Below are 24,032 nucleotides of genomic sequence, written 5' to 3' on the forward strand. Positions count from 1 at the left end.
CTAGTCTCAGGGCTCATCCCTGAAGCCCAGAGCTCCACAATTGATCCATTTCGTGGCTCAATTGCGGCTTTGCAATGTACTTGTGGGTCCATCCAAAGAACATTCTGGTTCAGGTTTGAGGACAACTTGTCGATTTTCGCCGTTTATGGCGGTATTTTTGGCCTTTTTTCGACCGATACTCCTTTATTATTCCACAACCACGCAAAATATTGAAAAAAGAAAATATAGTTGAAAATAGCGTGTATTACCGCTATTAGCAGCGATTTAATTTATTTTTTTATTTTTTATAATAGCCGAATTCAATACCACCTGCCCTTGATCCGTTTATGGCGGTACTGTTTTTTCGATTTTTTTTAATATTATTTTCAATTTTTGACCAAATTTTATACTTTTTGCACGTGGAGGGTGGTATATATATATATATATATATATATATATATATATATATATATATATATATATATATATATCGTTCTTGGAAATCTTGGTGCATGTATCATATTATATAAGCAGTTAAATAAGCAGATAGGCAAAATATATACTTTTTTATATATAATTTACAATCGAAACTCGTTTATATTTTTACCAGTTTTAACGATAATAAAACCAAAACTTTAAGGATTCGATGACGTATATACACAAACGTCCAGTTTCAGTCCAACTCATAATGTCGGCTCCAGAAGCTGTTGAATAAAAAGGAATGCTAAATGTGCATTTTATAGATCATTTTGCTTTATTCAATTAATTTTATATTATTTTTGTTTTGCAGCCAAACTTTGTAGTTCTTGCACGTGGGGGGTGGTATATATATATTTAATACAATAATACATTTTGGTACGTTTATCCGATTATATAAGCGGTTAAATTTGCGGATAGGTAAAGTATATCTAATTTTATATATATTTCACAATCGAAATGCGTTTACATTTTTACCAATTTTGACAGTTATGAAGCCGGAATATGACAAGGCGGACTACGTATATAAACAAACCTCAACGTAAGATTCGATCTCTAATACCGGCCCTCTTTATTCTTTTATATAAAAAAATGCTAAATTTGTATTATTTTTGTATTTTTTGGTTTATTTGGTTAAATAAAATTTATAAAAAGAAAGTTAAATTAGACTTTTTAATAAATCAATAGAAGAATGCGTGAAATAAATTTTTTTTCAATCTTACCAATATTTGCGTAAATTATTCAGTTTTTTAACAAATTGTTAGTTAATATAAAAATACTAATAAAACCTTTGTTTTAATCGAGAATTGCATGCACTTTGCAGTATTAGGTTTGCTAGGTTATTAATAATGTGGCTCACATTAAAATTAGTATTATCTACCATTATTTAAAATAAGAATTAAATATAAGGAAAAATTACAAATTTTATTCAATATTTTATTATCTTTCCAAATATAGTGGCTATAAAGACGCGGCTGCTGTTCAAATAATGAAGAAACTCCCATGAATTTAACGCAAAATATTATCTATTTTTATGACTTTTATTTATTCTTTTATTCGAATATTTAATTGCATACTATGGGTATACCATTTTCTTTTACCATTATAATGCGAATATTTTATATATACCCGCTTTAAACGGAGAAATACCACAAATTATCCTTATATTAATAGAATTATTATTAGCGATATCGCAACATTAGGTATATTATGAATAATACCGTTATAAACGGCGAAATGCGACAAATTATCGCTGGTGGTACCGCCATGAACGGCGAAATGCGACAAGATTTCCTCAAACTAGAACGAGAGCGATCTTTTCGGCCAATGTAATTGGTCGAAAAGCCATGTGGCTGAAATGTATATGGAGCGCTCGGTCCCCATTACGAAGCAGGGGGGTCTAGTCTGAGCACTGAGACTACCTAACGGCCTATTGTGCCTATGCATGCACAGAAGATCTGCGACCACAACGGGATTCGAACCCACGCATTTTAACAACGTATATATGATATAGATTATGGTACGTGCATTATACCACTAAGCTAAATTATATATGACGTATTTGTTTTATTGTTAAAACTATGAACAAAGACGTGATATATAAAGCCTTCTGTGTATAATAAACGCGTATACGTTTTATTTGTTATTTATTTATTTATTCGATGCAGGGTGACTAATAGAATTAGCCCGTGCTAGCCGTTATAAGATAATGCAGGGTAGCTAATATAATTAGCCCTGCCCTAGCCATGTTCACAATTAAACCGGAAAATCGTTGGAATATAGACGAAACCGGTATGATAAAAGGTAAAAAGTTTAATGGTTGGGTATGAGGTTTTAACGGGATCCGGTTATTTCAGCGAAAAAAGCCCAGAACGCGGGGTTGGACGATTATGATCGAATATATATCGGTTACGGGTGTTACCTCCCTTCCCTTCGTTATATTAAAGGAAAAAACGTATAAGAATAATGGTTACCATCGGATTTGAACCTTTTCGATAATTGGTAATTTTATAAAACCGAAAACGGGTGGACAAATAACGAAACCGTTGTCGAATGGTTGAAAGAAATGTTTATTCCGTATATTTAATTTTTAACCCCTAAAAAACGATTACTAATTTTCGACGGCCACGGATCACACGTTACGGACGATTTCATGTTTTTTTACTTTTAAGATAATATTTAACTGCTTTATTTACCTTTTTATTTGTTACACGTTTTTCAATTATTGGATTTATCGGTTTTTGGGCCGTTAAAACAGGTTTATCGACGTTAATTTGGATTTGTTATCCAATTTTGCTGTTTAACAGTTATTGGAAAACGAAATTCTTTTTTGCTATAATATAACCAAATCGACAGCATTTACAGCAAAAATCATTTAATTTGGGTGGCGTATAACGGGTTTATGGCCGGTGAATTTGGTTAAATCACTTTTAAACCCTTTTTGGTTAAAAAGTAGCAGCGCAACGTTATAAAAAATAGAAATAACGGTTTACAAAGGGATAAAACACCGGAAAATCTAACCCCAAAAAATTAACGACCCGTTTTTATTTATTCGGAAAATCCCTAAAACGTCCCGAAATATTCGATTTTAACTTTACAAACTTTCCCGATTTAGTAAAACCAACGCTATTTCACGTTTTTTGTTTGCAAAAATGCAAAAAACCTTCGAAACCAAAAATATATTTTTTGGCTAACGCGCAGCAAAAATCAGTTTATTGGAAGCACAATTGGAGGTAATACGGCCGGCGAAAAAAAAGGGTAATTCTGGATCCAAACGAGCGTTTGGTCAATATCTAGAATATTATTGGATTGCAGGAAAATAATATACAAAATTTGGAACTTTTAGCGGATGAAGAAAAGGTTAAGAAACCGGAATAGCCTTAAAACGATTATATTTTTGTGCATTAATAGTTTTATATTTAACATAGTTTATAAAAGGAGGTATTTCGTTGTCAGATTTTTGGGAGTGACTAACGAGGGGGGTGGCCATCATGGGGTACCCGACGTTAGTGCGAATAAATGGGCGGGTTAAAAACTAAAATTCTTTGGCGGTTGCTAAAAATTCGATGAAAACGGGATTAGATTTAATTTCAGTTTAGTGAGGTTTCACGAAAATGATTTTCACGCACACCGCTAAGCCTCATTGGGTAAAAAGCAGATAAATCATTAATGGGGTAAGCAAAATGGGAAATAGTCTCAGTGCTTAGACTAGACCCCCCTGCTTCGCAGTGGGGACCGAACGCTCCATATACCTTTCAGCCACATGGCTTTTCGACCAATTACATTGGCCGAAAAGATCGCGCTCGTTCTAGTCTGAGGACATTTTGTCGCATTTCGCCGTTTATGGCGGTACCACCAACGATAATTTGTCGCATTTCGCCGTTTATAACGGTATTATTCATGATATACCTAATGTTGCGATATCTTTAATAATTATTTTATTAATATAAGGATAATTTGTGGTATTTTGCCGTTTATAGCGGGTATATATAAAATATTCGCATTATAATGGTAAAAGAAAATGGTATACCCATAGCATGGAATTATATATTCGAATAAAGAAATAAAGATTATAAGAATATATAGTATTTTGCGTTGAATTTATGGGAGTTTGTTGGTTATTTGAATACCTGCCGCGTTTCTATAGCCGCTGTATTTGGAAAAATATTAAAATATTGAGTAAAATTTGTAATTTTTCATTAAATTTAATTTTTATTTTGAATAATGGTATATGATATTAATTTAAATTTAAATTTCAGTAGTTATAGCCTAGCAGACCTAATACTGCAGAGTGCATGCAATTATCGATTAAAACAAAAGTTGTATTAATATTTTGATATTAAATAACAATTTGTTGGAAAACTGAATAATTTACGCAAATATTGGTAAGATTAAAAAAGAACTCAATTCATGCATTTCTCGATTGATTTATTAAAGAATCTGATTGAACTTTTTTTTTATAAATTATATTTAACCGAATAAAGCAAAAAATAAAAGAATAATACAAATTTAGCTTTTCTTTATATAAAAAAATAAAAAGGGCTGGTGGTTCAGATCCAATTTTACGCTGACGTTTGTTTATGTACGTAATCCACTTTGTCAAATGTTGGTTATATTAATGTCAAAATTGGTCAAAATGTAAAAGCATTTCGATTGCGAAATATATATAAAATTAGATATACTTTACCTATCCGCATATTTAACGGTTTATATAATCGGATATATTTACCTAAATGTATTATTAAGTTAAATATATGTAAACCACCCTTACGTGCAGAAACTTCAAAATCTGGCTGCAAAACAAAAATAATATAAAATTAATTAAATAAAGCAAAAAGATGTATAAAATACACATTTACCATTTTGTTTTATTAAAAAGCTTCTAAAGCCGATATTATGAATTGGATTGGCGCTGGACGTCTGTTTATATACGTAATCGAGTCTCTGGAACTTTGGTTTCATTATCGTCAAAATTGGTAAAAATATAAACGAGTTTCGATTGTAAATTATATATAAAAAAGTATATACTTTGCCTATCCGCTTATTTAACTGCTTATATAATATAATATATGCACCAAAGTTCATTTTAACGATATGAATGCATGTACGACCCTCCACGTGCAAAAATTATAAAATTTGGTCAAAAATTAAAAATAATATTAAAAAAATCGAAAATCAAAAAAAGAATCGAAAAACCAGTACCGCCATAAACGGATTAAGGGCAGGTGGTATCCAATTCGGCCATTATAATAAATAAAAAAATAAATCAAATCGCTGCTAATAGCGGTATTAAACGCTATTTTCAACGATATTTTCTTTTTTCGATATTTTGCGTGGTTGTGGAATAATAAAGGAGTGTCGGTCGAAAAAAGGCCAAAAATACCGCCATGAACGGCGAAAATCGACAAGTTGTCCTCAAACCTGAACCAGAGCGTTTTTTGGATGGACCCACAGGTACATTGCAAAACCGCAATTGAGCCACGAAGTGGAGCGAAGTGGATCAATTGTGGAGTTCTGGGCTTCAGGGATGAGCCCTGAGACTAAATGGGAAGGTAAATGCCAGAAATAATCATTTTATTGGATTTACTGAAATATCAAAGATTTGAAATTTGAACGGAATTTCAGATTTTGAATTTTACTTGCAATTTTGCTAAGTTCGAAGTAATTAGATTTTTCTTAAATACTGTTATCATTTGCAAATATAGGTAAATACTTTTATTTGTAATAAGATATCTTAGTTTTAATTGAAAAATTAGCAGCCTCTAGCGCCCAAATCCAACAAAACACGACAAAATAGGACGGCAAGTCCAAATTTAGCGCGATCATAATAAATGCTAAAAAATGCATATAGAAAATGGCGACGAATTTGAATTAATATTTAACCGCGCAGGTTAGCGTTTTGGTAGCGCATTATTCTGTTAAATATCCGAATTTCGAAACGAGTAACAATAGCTTTCATTTATTAAATTCATATCGAATAAACGAAAATCGAAAATGAAAATGATTGTATTAACACACAGTACATAATTATTTTGTATAGCCTCTAAATATTGAAATAACGTGGTAATTATTTAATATGATTAGCCAGGAGCTTTCTGTTACGACCAGACAGTTGGGCCGGTACCAGGGAGGCCAGGCGGGGTCACACCCCTCCTGACGACACTCGACTAAAGAAACACCGACCGGTAGGAAATAGAATTACATAAGGACCCAATTACGTAACAGCACGTAACCACCAAAAAAGTAATTTCAGTTAATTTGTAAAACCACCATTGGGAATTACAAATGAAACAGATTAGGAAAAATTACATTGGAAACATACTTTATATAAAACACGTTTATTACTATGTAAATAAAACTTAATTTAAAATTGTTTAACAGCAATTGACTTGTATCCAAATTACTACCTACCCAGGAATCGATGATAATTTCACCCCAATTATTAAAAACCGCAATTACCCAAATTAAAACGCTTAATTGCTTTAACCCACTGTATTTTACCCTAAAAACAGGTTACGCGATACCTTAATCGTAATATTTTGATTCCTCCTGTTTAATATTTTATTTCAAAATATACCGAATAATATCGCCGAAATAATATCTTCCAGCAAAACCACCCCTTAAATCCCCTTTACCACTAACGCTCCGGCCAACGCTAACGTTTTATGCCAAATGATCGCGACGCTCCAAACGGAAAATCGACGGTTCCAGGAGCGAATAACCGAACAAATTAATCGAATTAATAGGAATTATATTAAATACCCTTTATTATTACCCTGTAATAGCACCCCGAGCATTTCACAAAAGTTCCTTACAAAAACTCGGGCTTACCTTCACTTTAACGAAGATAATTTCGATAATAACGCAAATAAGGTTACTTACGCAATTTCGCTATTAATAAACGATATACTCGCCTGGTGCGAACCAATCCTACGAAGTTATTTGGACCACGATAAGGAAAAAAAACCATAAAATTAAAACCAAGCGCATTATCGACGATTACGAAAATTTCAAAAAATGCCTTGGGGGAATATTTAGCAAACTAAACGAGGAACGCACGGTTAAACGTAAATTGGTACGCTTTACCCAAACCAAATCGGTATTTAGATATATTAGTGAATTTCGACAAATTACTGCAAAATTACTATGGGGCCCCGAAACCCTGATGGCACGCTTTTATGCAGAATCTAAAAAAAAGATTAAAAACGAATTTATTAAAAAAAAGCGACCCGATATTTTAACCGAATACGTAAAATTAATAATTAAAATCGATAACCGATTTTACGAACGAAAATTGGAATAACCCCAAAAACGCAACGTATAAGGACCAATTTTACAATTAACCAATATGGGACGCAAATACCAACACCCTAGACCGCCTCGCCAGTACAATATATTATATAGAATATATAGCGGATTTATAACCCTTAACGCGATATAATATAAAAAACCTCGTAAAAATCCCAAAAATGGTAAATGTTTTAAATGTGATAAACCGGAATATATCGCCAAATTCCATCCCAAATACATTCCAAGTTTACATCCCGATTTTGGAATTGGACACTAAGATAATACCCCCAATTCCAAAAAACTATGAAAATCAAACGCCACTACCCATTAATAGATATAATTAAATTAACACAGTTTAATAAATTGGACCATATATTACGACGACAGTTAAACAACCCATAATGACGCAAAAGTAAACGCAGGATAATACCCGCAAAAGCCTAAAAGCACCCGGGCCCTAGCAGTAGGAAACCGCGTACTTTTTAAAATTAAACCATCAGTACAGTTACGCAAACAAAACGCCAAATTACCCGAATTCGCGGAATTAAATATTTTAAACAAATAAAAATTAAAACCATTAGGACAAACCCACCGTATCCGAATAATCCAGCAAACCCTAACAAACGAATCCAATAACGAATTAAAAAACGAATTTAGCGAAAAGGAATTATACCCTTAAACCCGTACAGTATAACAAGGGAAAACAACCCCTATATATGCGAAGAAAACCCATTTATTTATACCGAAACGACCAATTAATGCAATTCCCCGGAATATTATTTCGAATATAAATACAAACCCCATAAAACCAATTAATCCAATTTTCGGAAATTACCCAATTTTAAATATTAAATATCCCAGATATACAAAAATCTTTTGGGTAAAATGTATTCGAAATAATTGCGGATTGCATTTCAGCAAAAAAATAGTCCACGATTTCTTCCCATAACGACGCAAAATAACAGGCATCAACCAAATATACACCATTATTAAATTACCCAATTGGGAAATTGAGATAAAACTTAATACCGAACTAACGGTAAACTTCACCCTTGGTAAAGACTACCTTATAACCTGCTATAACCAGAAATAATTTCCATAATACGAGTACACCCGGAACATTTGCAAAATATATACATATTAACAAAAACACAGGTATAGCACGAAATAAAATTACGACAACCAGGACCCGTATTAATAACCAGAACCGTATGGAACCCCAACGTAAAAAACAACGAAATACCTACGAACGCACGAAAAGTACTCACACCAACAGGATACCGATTTAATAAAATAAAATTAAAGATAAGTATACGTCCCGAAATAAAAAAATAAGCACCGACGACGCGAATCCAGCAAATTAAGAAACTAAAATGGCCAAACGGTATAGGGTACCAAACGGTAATAACAAAAACGGAATAAAAAACCCTAAACGCCACGCAAACCACGAAAACAGTATATAAATATATATTCCTAAATATACAATTTAATGGAAAACCTATACGAACGCTTTTTAACAGCGGAATATAAAATAACTACATTTCCCCAAAAATCGTGAAAAAACGACGGATACTTTGGTAATAAAAGAAAAAACTATACCGACTGCAAACCGTAAAAGAAAAGCAATTTTATACGAGAACGGTACCATCGAAATAAAGACCATACACCTTTGGATGCAAAATTATGGACGAAAAAAACAAATTACCTTGGATATTACGGAAATAAGGAATAAAAACATAATTTTAAAAATTCCTTAATTTGAAAAAAATAACCCCCGGATAAATTGGATTATAAACCAGATTTAATGGGAGGAACACCTAATTATTAAACGATTTTTAGTATAACAAGGTTTATACAGGAAATATAAGGTACGGAAAAACCAAATAAAACAAATGGCGTATTTACAGGAAAAACGATTAACCCCGGAACTAATATCGGAAAAAACGATTATGCACAGGCTAAAACCAATCCAATTACATAATAGCAACAACGAAAAAACAGACCAAAAACGGCAAAATCCCAGAAAAAGACCAAATTTATATACGATTATTTAGCCAGAAACTCGAAATAGGATTACCCGAACACAGCCCGTTCGACCACGAAATGCCATTAAAAAAAGGAACCCAACCAAGATTCCATAAAAAATACGATTTAAATCCAGCAAAAATGGAGATTTTAAGCGAATACCTCATAGAAGACTTTAAAAAAGGTTACATTAAACCATCGATATTATTAATAACATACCCAATCCTTTTCGTACCAGGAAAACGAAAAACTACGATTATACGTGGATAATAAACAATTAAACGATATTACAATAAAAAATTGCTACCCGCTCCCACTAATAGGAGAATTTCGAAGTATACTTTATTGAAAATAATAGTTTATAATACTAAGTTTTGAAAAAACATATAATTTAATCCGTATAAAGGAAGGCGAAAAATGGAAAACAGCATTTCGCTCCAATTGAAAATATTAAAATTACCCAATAATACCCTTCGGTTTTACGAACGCCCCCGCAACCTTTAAATTCATGATTAACGACGTTTTTAGGGAATATTTAAACATTTTTGTTAACAATATGGGTTGCTGACAGGGGTTTAGGCATTAGCCTAGGTGCGGCGTGGTGCAAGTTGCGTTGTAAAAGCCTATAATTACAGGGCTTAAATGCACTAAATTGTTCACTAAATTTGGGATTAATAGATTTAATTCAATGGTGGGGGAGACTTTGCTTTATCTCCCTTACATATTCTCCGACATCGAAATGGGGGTCCGCACCCCGCAAAGGGTTCCGGTGCCGCACACGATTTTCCGAAAAATTATTTTGTATGCGTTGTTGAAAAAACACCCTCATTTCCATATAAACCATTTCTGGGTTCGCACTAATTTGCTGATTTGGTGAAAATTTCAACCCGGTATAAGGTAGCTAATTCGTAAGTGCAAAGTGGGGATTAAACCCGGTACAGGGTGAAACCCAACTCGCTAATTTTAAATCGCAATTCCTGTAATATATAAAATATAACAGAAAATTTAACAATTTCAGCAGCCCCATTTCGGCACTATTTATTGTGGTTTATATATAAATAAAAGTGGACCCATTATATGCTAAGTAACGCATATAATTAACACCCCCTTTTTTTGCTACTATTTACATAAAATCGGAAAAAAAATACATAAAAATAAAACTTTAAAAAAAAATCCCCTTTATATCCCAACCCGATTCGAATTCCCGATATAAACCCCCTGGATAATTAAGCCCTTTTTACCGATTTATAACCTCCGAAATGGACGAACCCCCGAATTGGAAAAAACCCCCAAAATTGTAATAACCCCCGGATTCGAACCCCCGATTCGCATAATATTAACCCACGGAATTAACTACCAAATTAGATAGCTAATTTGGCTGTTCGTTGGTAATAGTCCAAGTTAAGCATATTATATAAAGTATTTTGAATGCGTAAATCGCCCAAAATACGAGCTTTTTCAATTTTAATTCAATTTCTGGTATAAGGTCGGTATAAATTGTTTATTAATTAACCTATACAGGGTAAATTCGGGTAATACGGCCGGTATTGGGCTAATAAAAATCCAATATTTGCAAACAAAGGAAATGTAATGGGTAATTAATTAACGAATTAATTAAATACCCTGAAATTCAATAGGTAAAAACTAAACTTTTAGGGGTTTAAGCTTTATAAACTTTAAAAAAACTTTATAAATTGGAAACGTTAGGGGTTTTATTAAGCTATTAGCGGGTATCTGTTTGGATTCCAAGTATTTTAAAGTTATTAATCCTTTTGTAACTAATTCCCGTATATAGTAAAATTTTAATAACGTATATTTAATACGTTAGTGGTGCGTAGGGTTATATACGTTAGCTATAAAACCTGTATTATTTCCAAGTATTGCAATAAAGCTTTTTATAAATAATCCAATCTTTATAAATAAACTTTTAAACCATTGTGCTTTACGCAGGGTTTCCGTTAAAATATCGGTTTCGGTTTTTGGAATGCTTAAAACTATAATACTAGCTTTTTTGCATATCCACCTTATAGGGCCCCCAAATAGGGTATACAAGTATCCGTAAATAGATTTTAAATTTTCCCTAACCCCGGTAAAATCGCTATCAATAAAACCCAGTAATTTTAAATATTTAAAACCCCCTATTAATAAATTGGGTGGTAATTTGGCTTTAAATACTTTATTTCCGTAGCAAATAAATAAGGACTTAATACCCGTTAAATAACGTAATAGGTTTTTAGCTGCCGTTAAATGGATTGTAATGGTTTTTGTTAGAAAACGTAAAAGCCATGAAACCGCAAAACCGATATCCGGGCGCGTTAATAGCATTAAATATATAAAAGTGCCGATAATACGTTATAATAATTTGATTTCCAGCGCATTTACGGGTTTACCCCCGCTATATTTTAGCATACCCGGTTGTAAAAAAACAAATATAAATTTGCAATTAACTAACCCGAACGTTGTTAATATTTTTTTTATATATTGATTTTAATGGAGTTAAAATAAGCGCTTAAACCTATCCTTTATAATTTAAACGCCTAAAAAACAGGTTGCAGGGCCCCTATTTTCCAACGCGTATACCTTATTAGAACGGGCTTTTAAATCCTAAATATATTGCAATTTAGGATTTATTAGCAGGCAGTCGTTTACGAAGGTAACGATAAAATGTTTGGATTTAACGTTAAGAAAGACAGCGGGATTAAAGATTAATGGTTTAAAACCTTTTTTAAAAAATAGGGTTTTAAGTTTGTTTTACCATTTTTTTGGACCCTGTTTCAAACCATATAGCGCCTTTTCCAACTATATAACCTGCAATTTTTTCGGGTTAGAACCCATTTCCATTAAAACTTTAGCGGTGGTAAGGTTACAATTTTTTGCCTATTTGTCAAAACCGTTAGGAATTTGCAAATATATATTTATGTCGGTAAGGTCACTATTTAAAAACGCACCGATAAAATCGATTTGTTTTATTTCCCAATTTTGTGTATTAGTTATAGCTAATAATATACGCCAGGTAGGTGGTATATTCATAATAGTAAAAGTTTTAATATAATTTAGGCCTTCAATGTGTAAAAAACCCTTAATAATAAACCTAGTTTTGTATTTTACAGGTTTATTATTTTTGTCCTTTTTTAATTCAAATACCGGCCGGGTAAAAACGAGTTTACGGCCTGTAGGTATCTTAATTTTTGGGATAAAACGGAAGGTTTTTGCAGTAACGATTTGGTCGAATGTAAACGTTAAAACAATTAACCATTTAACATTTTTAAGGTTATTTAAGGCCTGTTGGTAATTATTTGGTTCACCATTTTTAATGGGTTTTTTCTTTATTTTTTTTTGGTTTGAAAATGAAAATAATGCACGTAATTTATATCCATTGAATCTGGGTTTTCGGACTGCGAATTTAACTTTATATTTTATATTTTAAATGCTGAAAACACCGGAATTCCCGTTATTTTCAATACTGGATTAGGTACCGCTACCGTTATAGGTTTTGGGGGGGCGAACGGTAGGTTATACAGGCCTGGCGGGTACTATATGTAAGGGTTTAAATACCTTTTAACGGGTGGTAATTGCCCTGTAACCGGTGGTAAATGCCCTGTATTTTCAGGGTTTTTTAGGAGATAATTATCCGCTGGAACGCTGTTAATTTCGTTTTCAAATTTAAAATTAAAATCCCCCTTTAAATCTGTATTTTCCCCCTTTAAAATCTGTAACGTTTCCCCTGGAATAACCAAATTTTTAGCGTATATACCCTTTATAGCTTTTACGGTAAAGGTTTTGTTTACGGCCCGTTTAACGGGTGCGTAAACTAATATTGTAAAATTTGATAAATAAGTTAAAAATTTCACCGTTTCGGTGCGGGGAACCAATTTATTAAATTTTTGGCGTTTTTCCAACGGTATAATAGCCTGGTATACAGTACCAATAACCCGAAAATACTTTGAACTGGGTTTATACGGTAATCCAGGTTGGAATTCGGAATAAAATTCCTCGTAAAATGTTAAATCCCTATTAATTACCTCTATACGGTTAACTAAATTAACCACGGCAAGCAGTAAATAATATGATAAATATAATGATAAACCCGCCGTTATAATGGTAGACCGAAACCTATTTAAAAAAGCCTTAACGGACCGTTCCGTTAATCCGTTTTAACCGTAATTATAAGGATTCAAAATACTAAAATTAATATTTTTGTTTGTAAACCAATTTTAAAAGTTTGTATTAATTTCGTACCGCCCATCGAAATAAAAACTTAGGGGGTAACGCCCGTACGTAGTTTTTAAAACCCTAAAAAAGCCTTTAATAGCCACTAAAACCGTAGGTCCGGTTTTATTTTTTAGTGGGATAAACCACCGAAAACGTGATTTTCGGTCTACTAATAACAAAAATACGGGCTTTTTATTGTAAAGATTAAGCTTAAAAATCACTGTATCACCCTTTATAAAATCAAAAATATTAGGGGGTGTAGGGAGTGCGACCTTATTTGTACGCCTAATAAAAATGGTTCTAATATAAGTAATACAGGTAATTGTCTTAATTTTGTCGAAATTAGGTAGATTTTTTATAATTTTAACGGTTTTTTTAGCAGTTATAACCCTATATACCTTAAACGTTTGTGCTATAACAGGGTTTTTTAAGCCTGGATTTCGTTACAATTACCTGTAATTCCGTTTCCTTTAGGGGTTAACCAACCGTCCGTAATCCGTTTTAGGCCTAAAAGGATATAATTTACAAAGGCCTGCTTTAAATTCGATAATAAAAGAGGTTTTAACAACGGATTTCTTATATAGGAAATCCCCTTTTTTTCAGAAATAGTCCCTTTTATATTAGGTTGTATAAAAGGGTTATTTAACGGTGTGCCGGGCCTACGGGGCCCAATTTTACATGAATTTTTAGGGTTTTTACCTCTTAATTTCTGCGTTACAGGTAAATTTACGGCTATTTCCGTATTTTGTTCGGGATTTAGCTTTTCCGTTACCGTATTTTTTTCCGGTTCCGAATCGGTGTAAATTTTATAGTCTTTGTAATTTTCGGGGTTTATATTATTTAGTTTTACTTCCAACGGGACTGCGTAACCTTCTGTAACCCCCTGTAAAGCCATGCTAAAAACGGTATTATATTCACCTATTATACAGGCGCAATTCGAAATAACGTTATTTCGAACAAAGATATCGCACTTTTTAATTTTTAAATAAAACGAATATTTAGCCGTATTTAAACGTCCTTACGCCTTGCGATCCTTATCGTACAAGGTACTTTCTAATAATACCCCCCCTATATTATAATGTATAAAACCATTAACGATATTTATTCCAAACGAGGGGATATATAGAACGTTATTTAACGTAACCTCTCTAAATTCGTCAGCTTTTTGGCCGTAACGGACCTGTATTTTTATAGTTCCGGTACCTACAGGTTTAATAGGGCCACCCCCTGTACCGATTTCGACTGTAGAACCGGGGGTATAATCGGTAAAAAATTGCTTATTTGCAAAAATATAGTGCGTATTACTTGTATCGTACAGGATAGGGTAACCTAATTTCCATGGTTTAGGGGTCCCTTTTACGCCGCGTCCAGGTTTCGTTTTAGCCCTAAAATTAGCTGTTGAAACCTGTGGGTTTAGCGTTTTACCGGTATCGGTTTCCGAATCCGAATCCGAACGTAATTTTATATTTCCGCTAATAGCGGAATTAACCTCCTTTTCCGGGGCGTTATACGTTACGCCTTCGTTAACGTCACCTGGAATCGAGCCCGTAAATAATTCGAAATCCATAGAAATAATGGACGTTCCAGCGGTTAATTCGCTGGAATTGGAGGATTTAGTATTTTTTGCAAAAGCAGAATCCGAATTAGAGTTTTTACTTTTTTTTCGTGATTTAGAGGTGTTTTCCTACCCATTATTTTCCTTTTTAACGCCCTTTTTAGCGTTTTTTTACCCGTTTTTTTGCTTTTAAACCTATAACTAGCGGTTTTAGCGGTTGTAAAACCTGAAATTGAATTTTCGGATATAAGGTCCGTTATAAGGTATTGCAAATTTAATTTTTCCGAATTTTGGCCTATTACTTGCAAAGCCCGTTGGGTGTTGCGCTGGCGTTCGGTCCAAATAGGGAATATCCCCTTTAGCGCCCGTAAATACTAATTTCGTACGTTTACGGGGTTAATTTGCACGTTAGTATTCGTTAATTTAGTTACCAGTAAATTAAAACGGTTGTTAAATTCAGGTATTGTTCCTTTAAATTTCGAAAAGTTTAAGCCGTGGAATTCCCGATATAGTAAATTTCGATTAATTTCTGGTATAACGGAATAGCTATCTTTTAGGGTTTTATAAGCCGTTACGGGGTTAGAATGCCATGCAATGGATTTTAAAAGTTTTTGTGGTTATTTTGTTTTTTATAAGCAATAATAAAATTAATTGCTCCTATTCCGGTAAGGTATAACCAATTCCAAGGTTGGAAATGAATTCCGCCCCTTTTATAGTCCTAAATAATACTATTAGCGCCTGTTTCCACAGATCATAATTGCTAACCCCTATTAATTTACAATTTTCGGGGAAGGAAAATACCCGTTTCGATAGTTTTTTACCTATCCCGTTATTTAAAATTAGGTTATTAGGTGAATAAAGGGAGTGCGGTAGCGGGCTTGCTTTCCGAATTACCACTAGAATTAAAGGAATTACCGATTTTCAGGGTTAATAGGGCAGTTAACTGTTAAATTATCCTTTAAAATTGATCCATTTGCGTAGCTAACGTTTTTAATTGCAGGTTTTAGGCCTGTAATTTAGCGGTTAAAATTTCGTTTGGGCTGGGTTCAGGCCATTTATTTGTTGGAATTGGGCCTGGAAGGCCCGATATAAGGTTTTTTTCAATTGTAAAATAGCTTAAACTATAATTGCAATTCGCTAATTTATAGCTATAATCAACTAAATTAATTGCTTAAGGGTAAATACCCTATTTAATTTAGGATTTGCTATACCGTTTACCTTTTAACGGGTATAGGTTTATAATTGCCAATTATAGGGTTTATTGCTATTTTTAATGGTTAAAATCCATTAAAATACAGGGTTGGAATCCTTAAAATCCCCAATTAATGGGTGCGCTGGTATTAATACCAATCCAAATGCACGTAACGAATTTAATTCGTTAAATGGGTGCAGGGTAAATTGCAGGGTATTGTGCAGGGTAAATTAACCATTAACGTAATTCCGCTAAAGGGGTTATGGGCTATTGTAAACCTATTAAACGTATTAGGATTTAATGGGTTATTGACGAACGAATATAGGGGTTTTTGGCCCTAATTCGCTAACGTAAACCCTACTAAAATTTTAAGCCAATTACAGTGGCGTGCACGATCCACAAAAACCATACCAAAATTTTTGGATTTGTAATGCAAGCGATCGCTGCAGTACCTAAAAGGGCCTAAATCGAACGCTAATTTTTAGCAATCCCCACTGTAATTATAGGGGGTTAAGTGCTGAATTAGCGCCTAAAACCAACAATTTTGCACAAAAACAGCAATATCTTCGTTAAGATACGTGCTGTAAAGATGCGATAATAATTAAAATAAAATTTAAATTTCAGGTTTTCCAGTGATGCAAAATGCATTTTAGTGTACAAATTAAAACCTTTCCGGGCTTATAACCTGTTAATAATATAAATTGCTAATAGGGGGTTAAGCATTAATTTAAATGCTGCGTGGTGCTAGTTGCGGTATAAAAACCTGTAATTATAGGGTTTATATACATTAAATTCACTAATTTTGGGATTAATAGATTTGATTTATTGGTGGAAGAGATTTTGCTTTGTTTCCCTTACATATTTTCCGACATCGAAGTGGGGGTCCGCACCCCGCAAAAAGTTCCGGTGCCGCACACGATTTTCCGAAAAATTATTTTGTATGCGTTGTTGAAAAAACACCCTCATTTCCATATAAACCATTTTTGGGTTCGCACTGATTTGCTGATTTGGTGAAAATTTTAACCCGGTACAGGGTAGCTGACTCGTAAGTGTAGGGTGGGTATTGAACCCGGTATAGGGTGAAACCCCATTCGCTGACTTTAAATCGCAACTCCTGCAACACACAAAATATAACAGAAAGTCTAACAGCCTCAGCAGCCCCATTTCGGCACTATCTATTGTGGTTTATATATAAATAAAAGTGGACCCATTACATGCTAAATAACGCATATAATTAACAAAAAGTTTTGCGTATATTTTGGTTTTTCGATTTTAAATGTAAATATATTATACCGAATAATTATATCGGCAACGTTTCGTTCGGTAAATTTCCTGGATACGAGACTTTTTTATTACAAATTGGCATATTTGGATATTACGGTTCCTGGCGTCCATATATATAATGGTTTTAAAAATACGGGAGGCGGATAATGGTATAATATTCCCTATTAAAAATAAAAAACGACGGTAATCGTTATTTAGGGTTTTACGCTCCAAATATTATATTATAATCGTAATTTCAGGTCGGTCGAAAGGCGTTTTGACAAAACGTATTATCCTTTTATAGTATAATTGATTAACAACGTAGGTTTTAATTTTTGCTGCAAAACTTGCGGTGCACCCGAATATAAATACGTTTACTGGTATAATTGCCCGGACTAAACGCAGTATAAAAAACAATTCCCTAAAGTCCTTCCATTATAAAATTATATAAAATTCATTAATAATAAATAGTACGATACGTTGGTGGAATATAAGGTTTCGAAAAAGTTTAAAAAATCGGTAACCGGTAGTTTGTTCCGGGCCTAGGAAAATGTGCGTATATTTATAAATAGTTTGCGGGTTTTAAAAGAGGTTATACTAAATAAAATTAGTTTTGATAATAAAAAACGCATATTTATATTTACGTTTTAAATAAATTAATCGATTAATATAGGGTTCGCGGCGGGATAACGTTATATATTGCGTAACTGTTTTTATTTTAATTTGTTTAATAGGATTATTTGGATAATAATAGTGTTATTGCGAATAACCGAAATAATTGGCAATATGATACTCTTCCCGTACCCGGTTTTTACCAGTAAAATAACATTTTTTATATTATATAAAACCCGGTAAATATACTGCTTTTGGTTATAATGTGGGACTCGTGCAGGAGTATTGGGGGGTTTGTGGAGGTTTAAAAACCATATAGCAGCTAAAAAAACGAGTTTATATTGTAAATTTAAATTACGAAAAACTTTGACTTTAACGTATAATTCCGGGAAAAGGTGTACGTCGGAAGAGGTAGTTACCGCCGCGTATGCGGGATTGGGACCGCGAAAAATTGCGTCGATTTGGTGGGAAAACGAAATATATATAGGCGTGTTTCCGGATATTATATAAATGTAATTTAATACGAATATACAAAAATTTGCGGAAATAATAGTTTTTTTAATAGGTGGATATATAACGTATTATATAGTATATACCTTATACGGACTATAAAATTAATGGTTTTGCGTTATTTATATTAAAATTTATATGTAAAAATTCCTTTCGCTTTTGCGATTTTCCCCATATAAATTTTAACGGATTATAATCGTTGTTAGTGAAATACGAAATGGGTATCGATAATATTTATAGGTGGACGTATAATATATTAAATAAAATTTACCTTATACAGATTATAAAATAAATAATTTTGCGAGATTTGGATTAAAATTTATATGTAAAAATTCCTTTCGCTTTTGCGATTTTTCACACATAAATTTTAACGGATTATAATCGTTATTGTTAAAATTCGAAATGGGTATCGATGGTGTTTTTGGGTTAATAATGGGTATACCGCCATAAACGGATAAAAGGCGGGCTATATTTAATTTTAAATTGGCGTACCGGGTGCAAAAAATTTTGGATTTATAAAAAAGGCCTGCCAATTCCTATTTTCAACGATGTTTTTTTTCGCTATTTTGCGTAATTGTGGAATAATAAAGGAGTATCGGTCGTAAAAAAGCCAAAAATATCGCCATAAACGGCGAAAATCGACAAATTGTCCTCAAACCTGAACCAAAGCGTTTTTTGGATGGACCCACAGGTACATTGCAAAACCGCAATTGAGCCACGAAATGGAGCGAAGCGAACGGAGTGCATTAAATGTGGAGCTTTGGGCTTCAGGGATGAGCCCTGAGACTAAGTTCTACCTCGATGCATTAATAGAACCACGGTTCTACGAATACACACTCTTATTACCATATACACCATCTCTGGGTTCGCACGCAGTTGTGCAGGGTAGTTAGCTCGTATGTGCAGGGTGGGTGCTAGACCCGGGACAGGGCAATTAACCCCACTCGCTCACCTTTTAGCCTCAACTCCTATACTATTATAAAATAAGCGGATAATCCGACAGCCCCGACAGCCCCACTTCGGCATTATATACTGTGCCTTATATACAAATAAAGGTGGACCCATTAGATGCAGAATAACGCATATAATTAACAGGAAATAACAAAATGCGGGACGAAAATATAAACAAATGTGAATAGGTAAAACCGCGACCACCGCGAAAAAAGGCATGTAGTAATAAATAAACAAACCTGTACCGCCTAGAACAAAGTAAACATAAACCACGGTAAGCGCCCGGAAATGGAAAATATAGTAGACAGATCGCGATATAACCGCAGCAAAAGGTAAATTGGTAAAACCCGAATGCGGATTTATACCGCCTAAAGTAAAAAAAAAATAAATCACGATACGAATATGTAAACGAAAAATATGGTAAAAGAATAGCGATAAAGCCACAGCAAAAAATAAGGAGGTAAAGCCCAAGTACGGATTTACACCGCCCTAGTTAAAAAAGGGAAAATATAATAAATACCCGCAAATTGAAAACTCGATAAAATAATTGTGATACGACCGCAGCAAAAGGTAAAGCGGTAGAACCGAACCTCAAATTGACGCCGCTTAAAACAAAAAACGGGTAAAGTATAAAAAATACCCACGTCGGGAGCATATGATAAAAAAAGCCGCGGCGATAACCGTAGAAAATAAAACCCGATGACGGGCGTATTATATCCATTTTAGGGCTATTGATGTAATTAAAGGAAGGAAACGGGCGTACCCCCAGGTTTTCCGAGGACTGACACCACCGGGGAAATTTGAAAAATAGCCCGTATTTATTATATTATCCCTCCCGTTTCCAAAACGGGTCCACACTAGATACGGGATGGGCGAAACGGGTTGTGCGATGGATTCGTATTCAAGGTACGTATCAGGTAGTAAAATGTAAAAGCGGGTTAAGGATAACATATAAAAGGGAACGATATTACCACGACCCGGATACGCACACCTTTCCTTTTTTTTCCCCTTTAGCGCTAATAATAATACTAACAAGGATAGTTAACGGTCCCTAGGCCGTAAGAATACCCTTTCATAGGGTACCGTTTGCAAAAGATTTCTCAATTATTAAAGAGGCTTACCAATTCCTATTTTCAACGATATTCTCTTCAAGATTTTGCGTGGCTGTGGAATAACGTTAAAGTATTTATCGACAAAATACCGAAAATACCGCTATAAACGGCGAAATTCGACAAATTGTCTTTAAACCTAAACCAAAGCGTTCTTTGCATAGACCCACGGGTATATTGCAAAGCCTTAACTGAGCCACGGAGTGGAGCAAAGCGAACGAAGTGGATAAATTGTGGAGCTCTGGGCTTCACGGCTAAGCCCTGAGACTATAATTTTGGAACATATGTTACGATTTATTATTTATGTTAACCGGTACATTCTTTTAAGTTTGTACTATTTAGCCCGTATGGTTTGTATTTGCTTTTATTAATAATCGGATTCCAGAATGATTCGAATTTGAAATTGTTAAACTCCAGACCGTTAAAATTTATACTTGTAACTTGCGAATACCATTTTAATACAAACTTAAATATATTAAACCGTAGGCACTTGCTGCTTAGGATTAGGCCCGGGAAAGTTAAGCCTCAAACAACGACTCATTTTTGATTAACAGCATAGACAGTTTAATTAGATTATTATATAGCTTTAATACATAAAGAAACTTTTAATGCACTCAACATAACCATTATTTTTGGAAACAAGGTTTTATAATAATTTCGACATATGTTTACATTTATCATGGCAATTATATAAATCTTTTCAACAACCTGCTAAAGGCAGCAATCGCACTTCCCGTTATTCCTTTTCAGGTTCCGAACTACTATATAAACCGACTTACATTTACTTTACTTATTATACCTCTTTATTTTCGCATTTTATCGACAAAACCCCAAATTCAAAATGAAGTACTCTACCATTATTTTTACTGCGGCCTTGTGCGCTTTTAGCGTTATCGCCGCTCCAACCATCGCTACGGCCCTTGGTACCGTCCATGGTGGCGGACTCGAAACGCGAAGCACTTCCCACAACAAAGCCATAGAAAAACTTAGAAAGGAGCAGCGGGAGCTCCAAGCGAGAAAGGATCATTCGGAACGCCAAGCTAAGGCATGTGAGAAACGTCTGAAGGAATTAAAGGAGGCGGCTAATAAAGACGATGAAGAGAAGTACCAAGAAGCGATTGAGGAATGTCTTCGTCAGCTAAAAATTACCTAGTCTCAGTGCTCAGACTAGACCCCCCTGCTTCGCAGTGGGGACCGAGCGCTCCATGTACCTTTTAGCCACATGGTTTTTTGACCAATTACATTGGCCGAAAAGAACGCGCTCGTTCTAATCTGAGGACAACTTGTCGCATTTCGCCGTTTGAAGCAGGTATATACATTGTATTCGCACTGTAACAGCAAAAAGAATGGTATAACTCTAGTATGTAATTAAATATTAGAATATAAAAATAAGTAAAAATTAAAAAAGTAAAGAATAACCTGCGTTGAATGAATTGAAGCCTGGTGATCTTTTTGTTGAGACCCGCGTTCTTGAAGCTAATATATGTGGAAAGATAATTAAATACTTAGAAAGGCTTCTAATCTTTCGTAATATTTAATTATTATTTTAAATAGTGGTAAACAAGATTCATTTCAAGGTGAGTTACAGTAATGTAGCCTAGCGGACCCAGAACTACAAAGTGCTTGCGATTATCGTTTCAAATAACAAATTTATTAATCTTTGTATGTTAATTAATAATTTATTAAAAAAGTAGATAATTGACGCAAATATCTGTCAAACGAAAAAAAGATTTGAATATATTCAATCCTTTATTAATCTATATATAAATATCATTTAAGCTTTCCTTTGTACATTCAATTTGATTAAATAAAGCAAAAAATAGAAAAATAATACAAATTTAGCATTTCTTTATATAACGTCGGGTACCCCCTAATGGCCATCCAAAAATAACAACACTGTTATTTTCATCCTCCAACTTCTATTATAAATATCTCGACGAATCTTTCACTTTTGGATTAACCTTTTTCTAATTTTGATTTTTTAATTTCCAATAAAGCAATATACCGAAAAGCAGCTTATTTCCGCTATTGAAAACGTTCATAATGGCGAATCAAGTGCAAAAGCCTCCCGAAAATGGGGTATAACTAAATATACACTGCGTCACCGTTTTCAAAGTTCTCCACCTTATAGACAAGCACAAAACCCTTTTCAAAAACTTTTTACTGAACAGGAAAAGCATTTAACTAATTGGGTATTTACCCAAACAGCTTTAAAGCTTCCACCAACGCACTAAAAATTACGTTTTTTCGCAAAACGGATTTTTTAGGCCGCCGGTGAAACATAAAACTTTGGAAAACGTTGGATAGCCCTTTTTTGGTTCGTTATCCAATCCTTACAACCCAAAAGCCCCGTCGGATAAAAAAACGCCCGGGTTAATGGGGCTGTTGCGGAAATAATTAAATTTTATTGGTTTTATATTATTAACCCCGTTATTAATAATATTAAACCGGAAAACGGGTGGAATATGGACGAAACCGGTATAATGGAAGGTGAAAGATTCAATAGCTTGGTATTAGGTTTTAACGGGATCTGGCCATTACAGCGAAAAAAACCCGGAACGCGGGGCTGGACGAATATAATAGAACATTTATCGGTCACGGGTATTACCCTCCCTCCTTTCGTTATATTTAAGGGAAAAAACGTGTAATAATAATGGTTTTCAACGGATTTAAACCTTTTTAACAACTGGTAGTTTTATATAACCGAAAACAGGTGGACAAATAACGGAACGGTTATCAAATAATTAAAAAAGGTGTTTATTACGTATATTTAACCGAATACCCCTAAAAAGCGGTTATTAGTTTTCGAGGGCCATGGATTACATATAAGCGACGAATTTATGTTTTTTATTTACAAATTAATATTTAATTGGTATATTTACCCCTTTATTCGTTACACGTACTCCAACCATTGGATTTATCGGTTTTTGGGCCATTAAAAAAGGCTTATCGACGTTAATTTGGATTTATTCACCAATTTTTCTATTTAACAATTGTTGGAAAACGAAATTTCCTTTTTTGCTATAATATAACCAGATCAAAAGCATTTACAGCAAAAAATATTTAATTTGGGTGTCGTATAACGGGTTAATAACCGTAAATCTAGTTAAACCATTTTGGAGCCTTTTTTGTTAGAAAATAGCAGCGTTACCGTTATAAAAAATAATAATAGCGGTTTATAAAGGCATAAAATACCGGAAAACTTAACCCGAAAAATTAACGACCCGTTTTTATTTATGTGGAAAACCCCTAAAATAACCCGAAATATTTGACTTTAACTGCAAAAGTTTCCGAAAACAATAAAACCAGCGCTATTTTACGTTTTTTATTTGCAAAAGTCCAAAAAAGCATCGAAGCT

General features: G+C 33.7%; 1 protein-coding gene across 1 annotated transcript in view; it reads right to left on the bottom strand.

The window, feature by feature from the left end:
* Positions 1-21,215, bottom strand: part of PpBr36_06888 (uncharacterized protein) — a gene marked incomplete at both ends in the record, with an annotated part of 24,375 nt that extends 3,160 nt beyond the window's left edge. The window contains one exon of the mRNA XM_029894030.1: positions 21,156-21,215. Coding sequence (XP_029748922.1) covers positions 21,156-21,215 — 60 coding nt within the window. The remainder of the gene's footprint in view (positions 1-21,155) is intronic.
* Positions 21,216-24,032: the final 2,817 nt, after the last annotated feature.

The sequence above is a fragment of the Pyricularia pennisetigena genome, chromosome 1, assembly GCF_004337985.1.
Source record: "Pyricularia pennisetigena strain Br36 chromosome 1, whole genome shotgun sequence".
Lineage (NCBI taxonomy): Eukaryota > Fungi > Ascomycota > Sordariomycetes > Magnaporthales > Pyriculariaceae > Pyricularia > Pyricularia pennisetigena.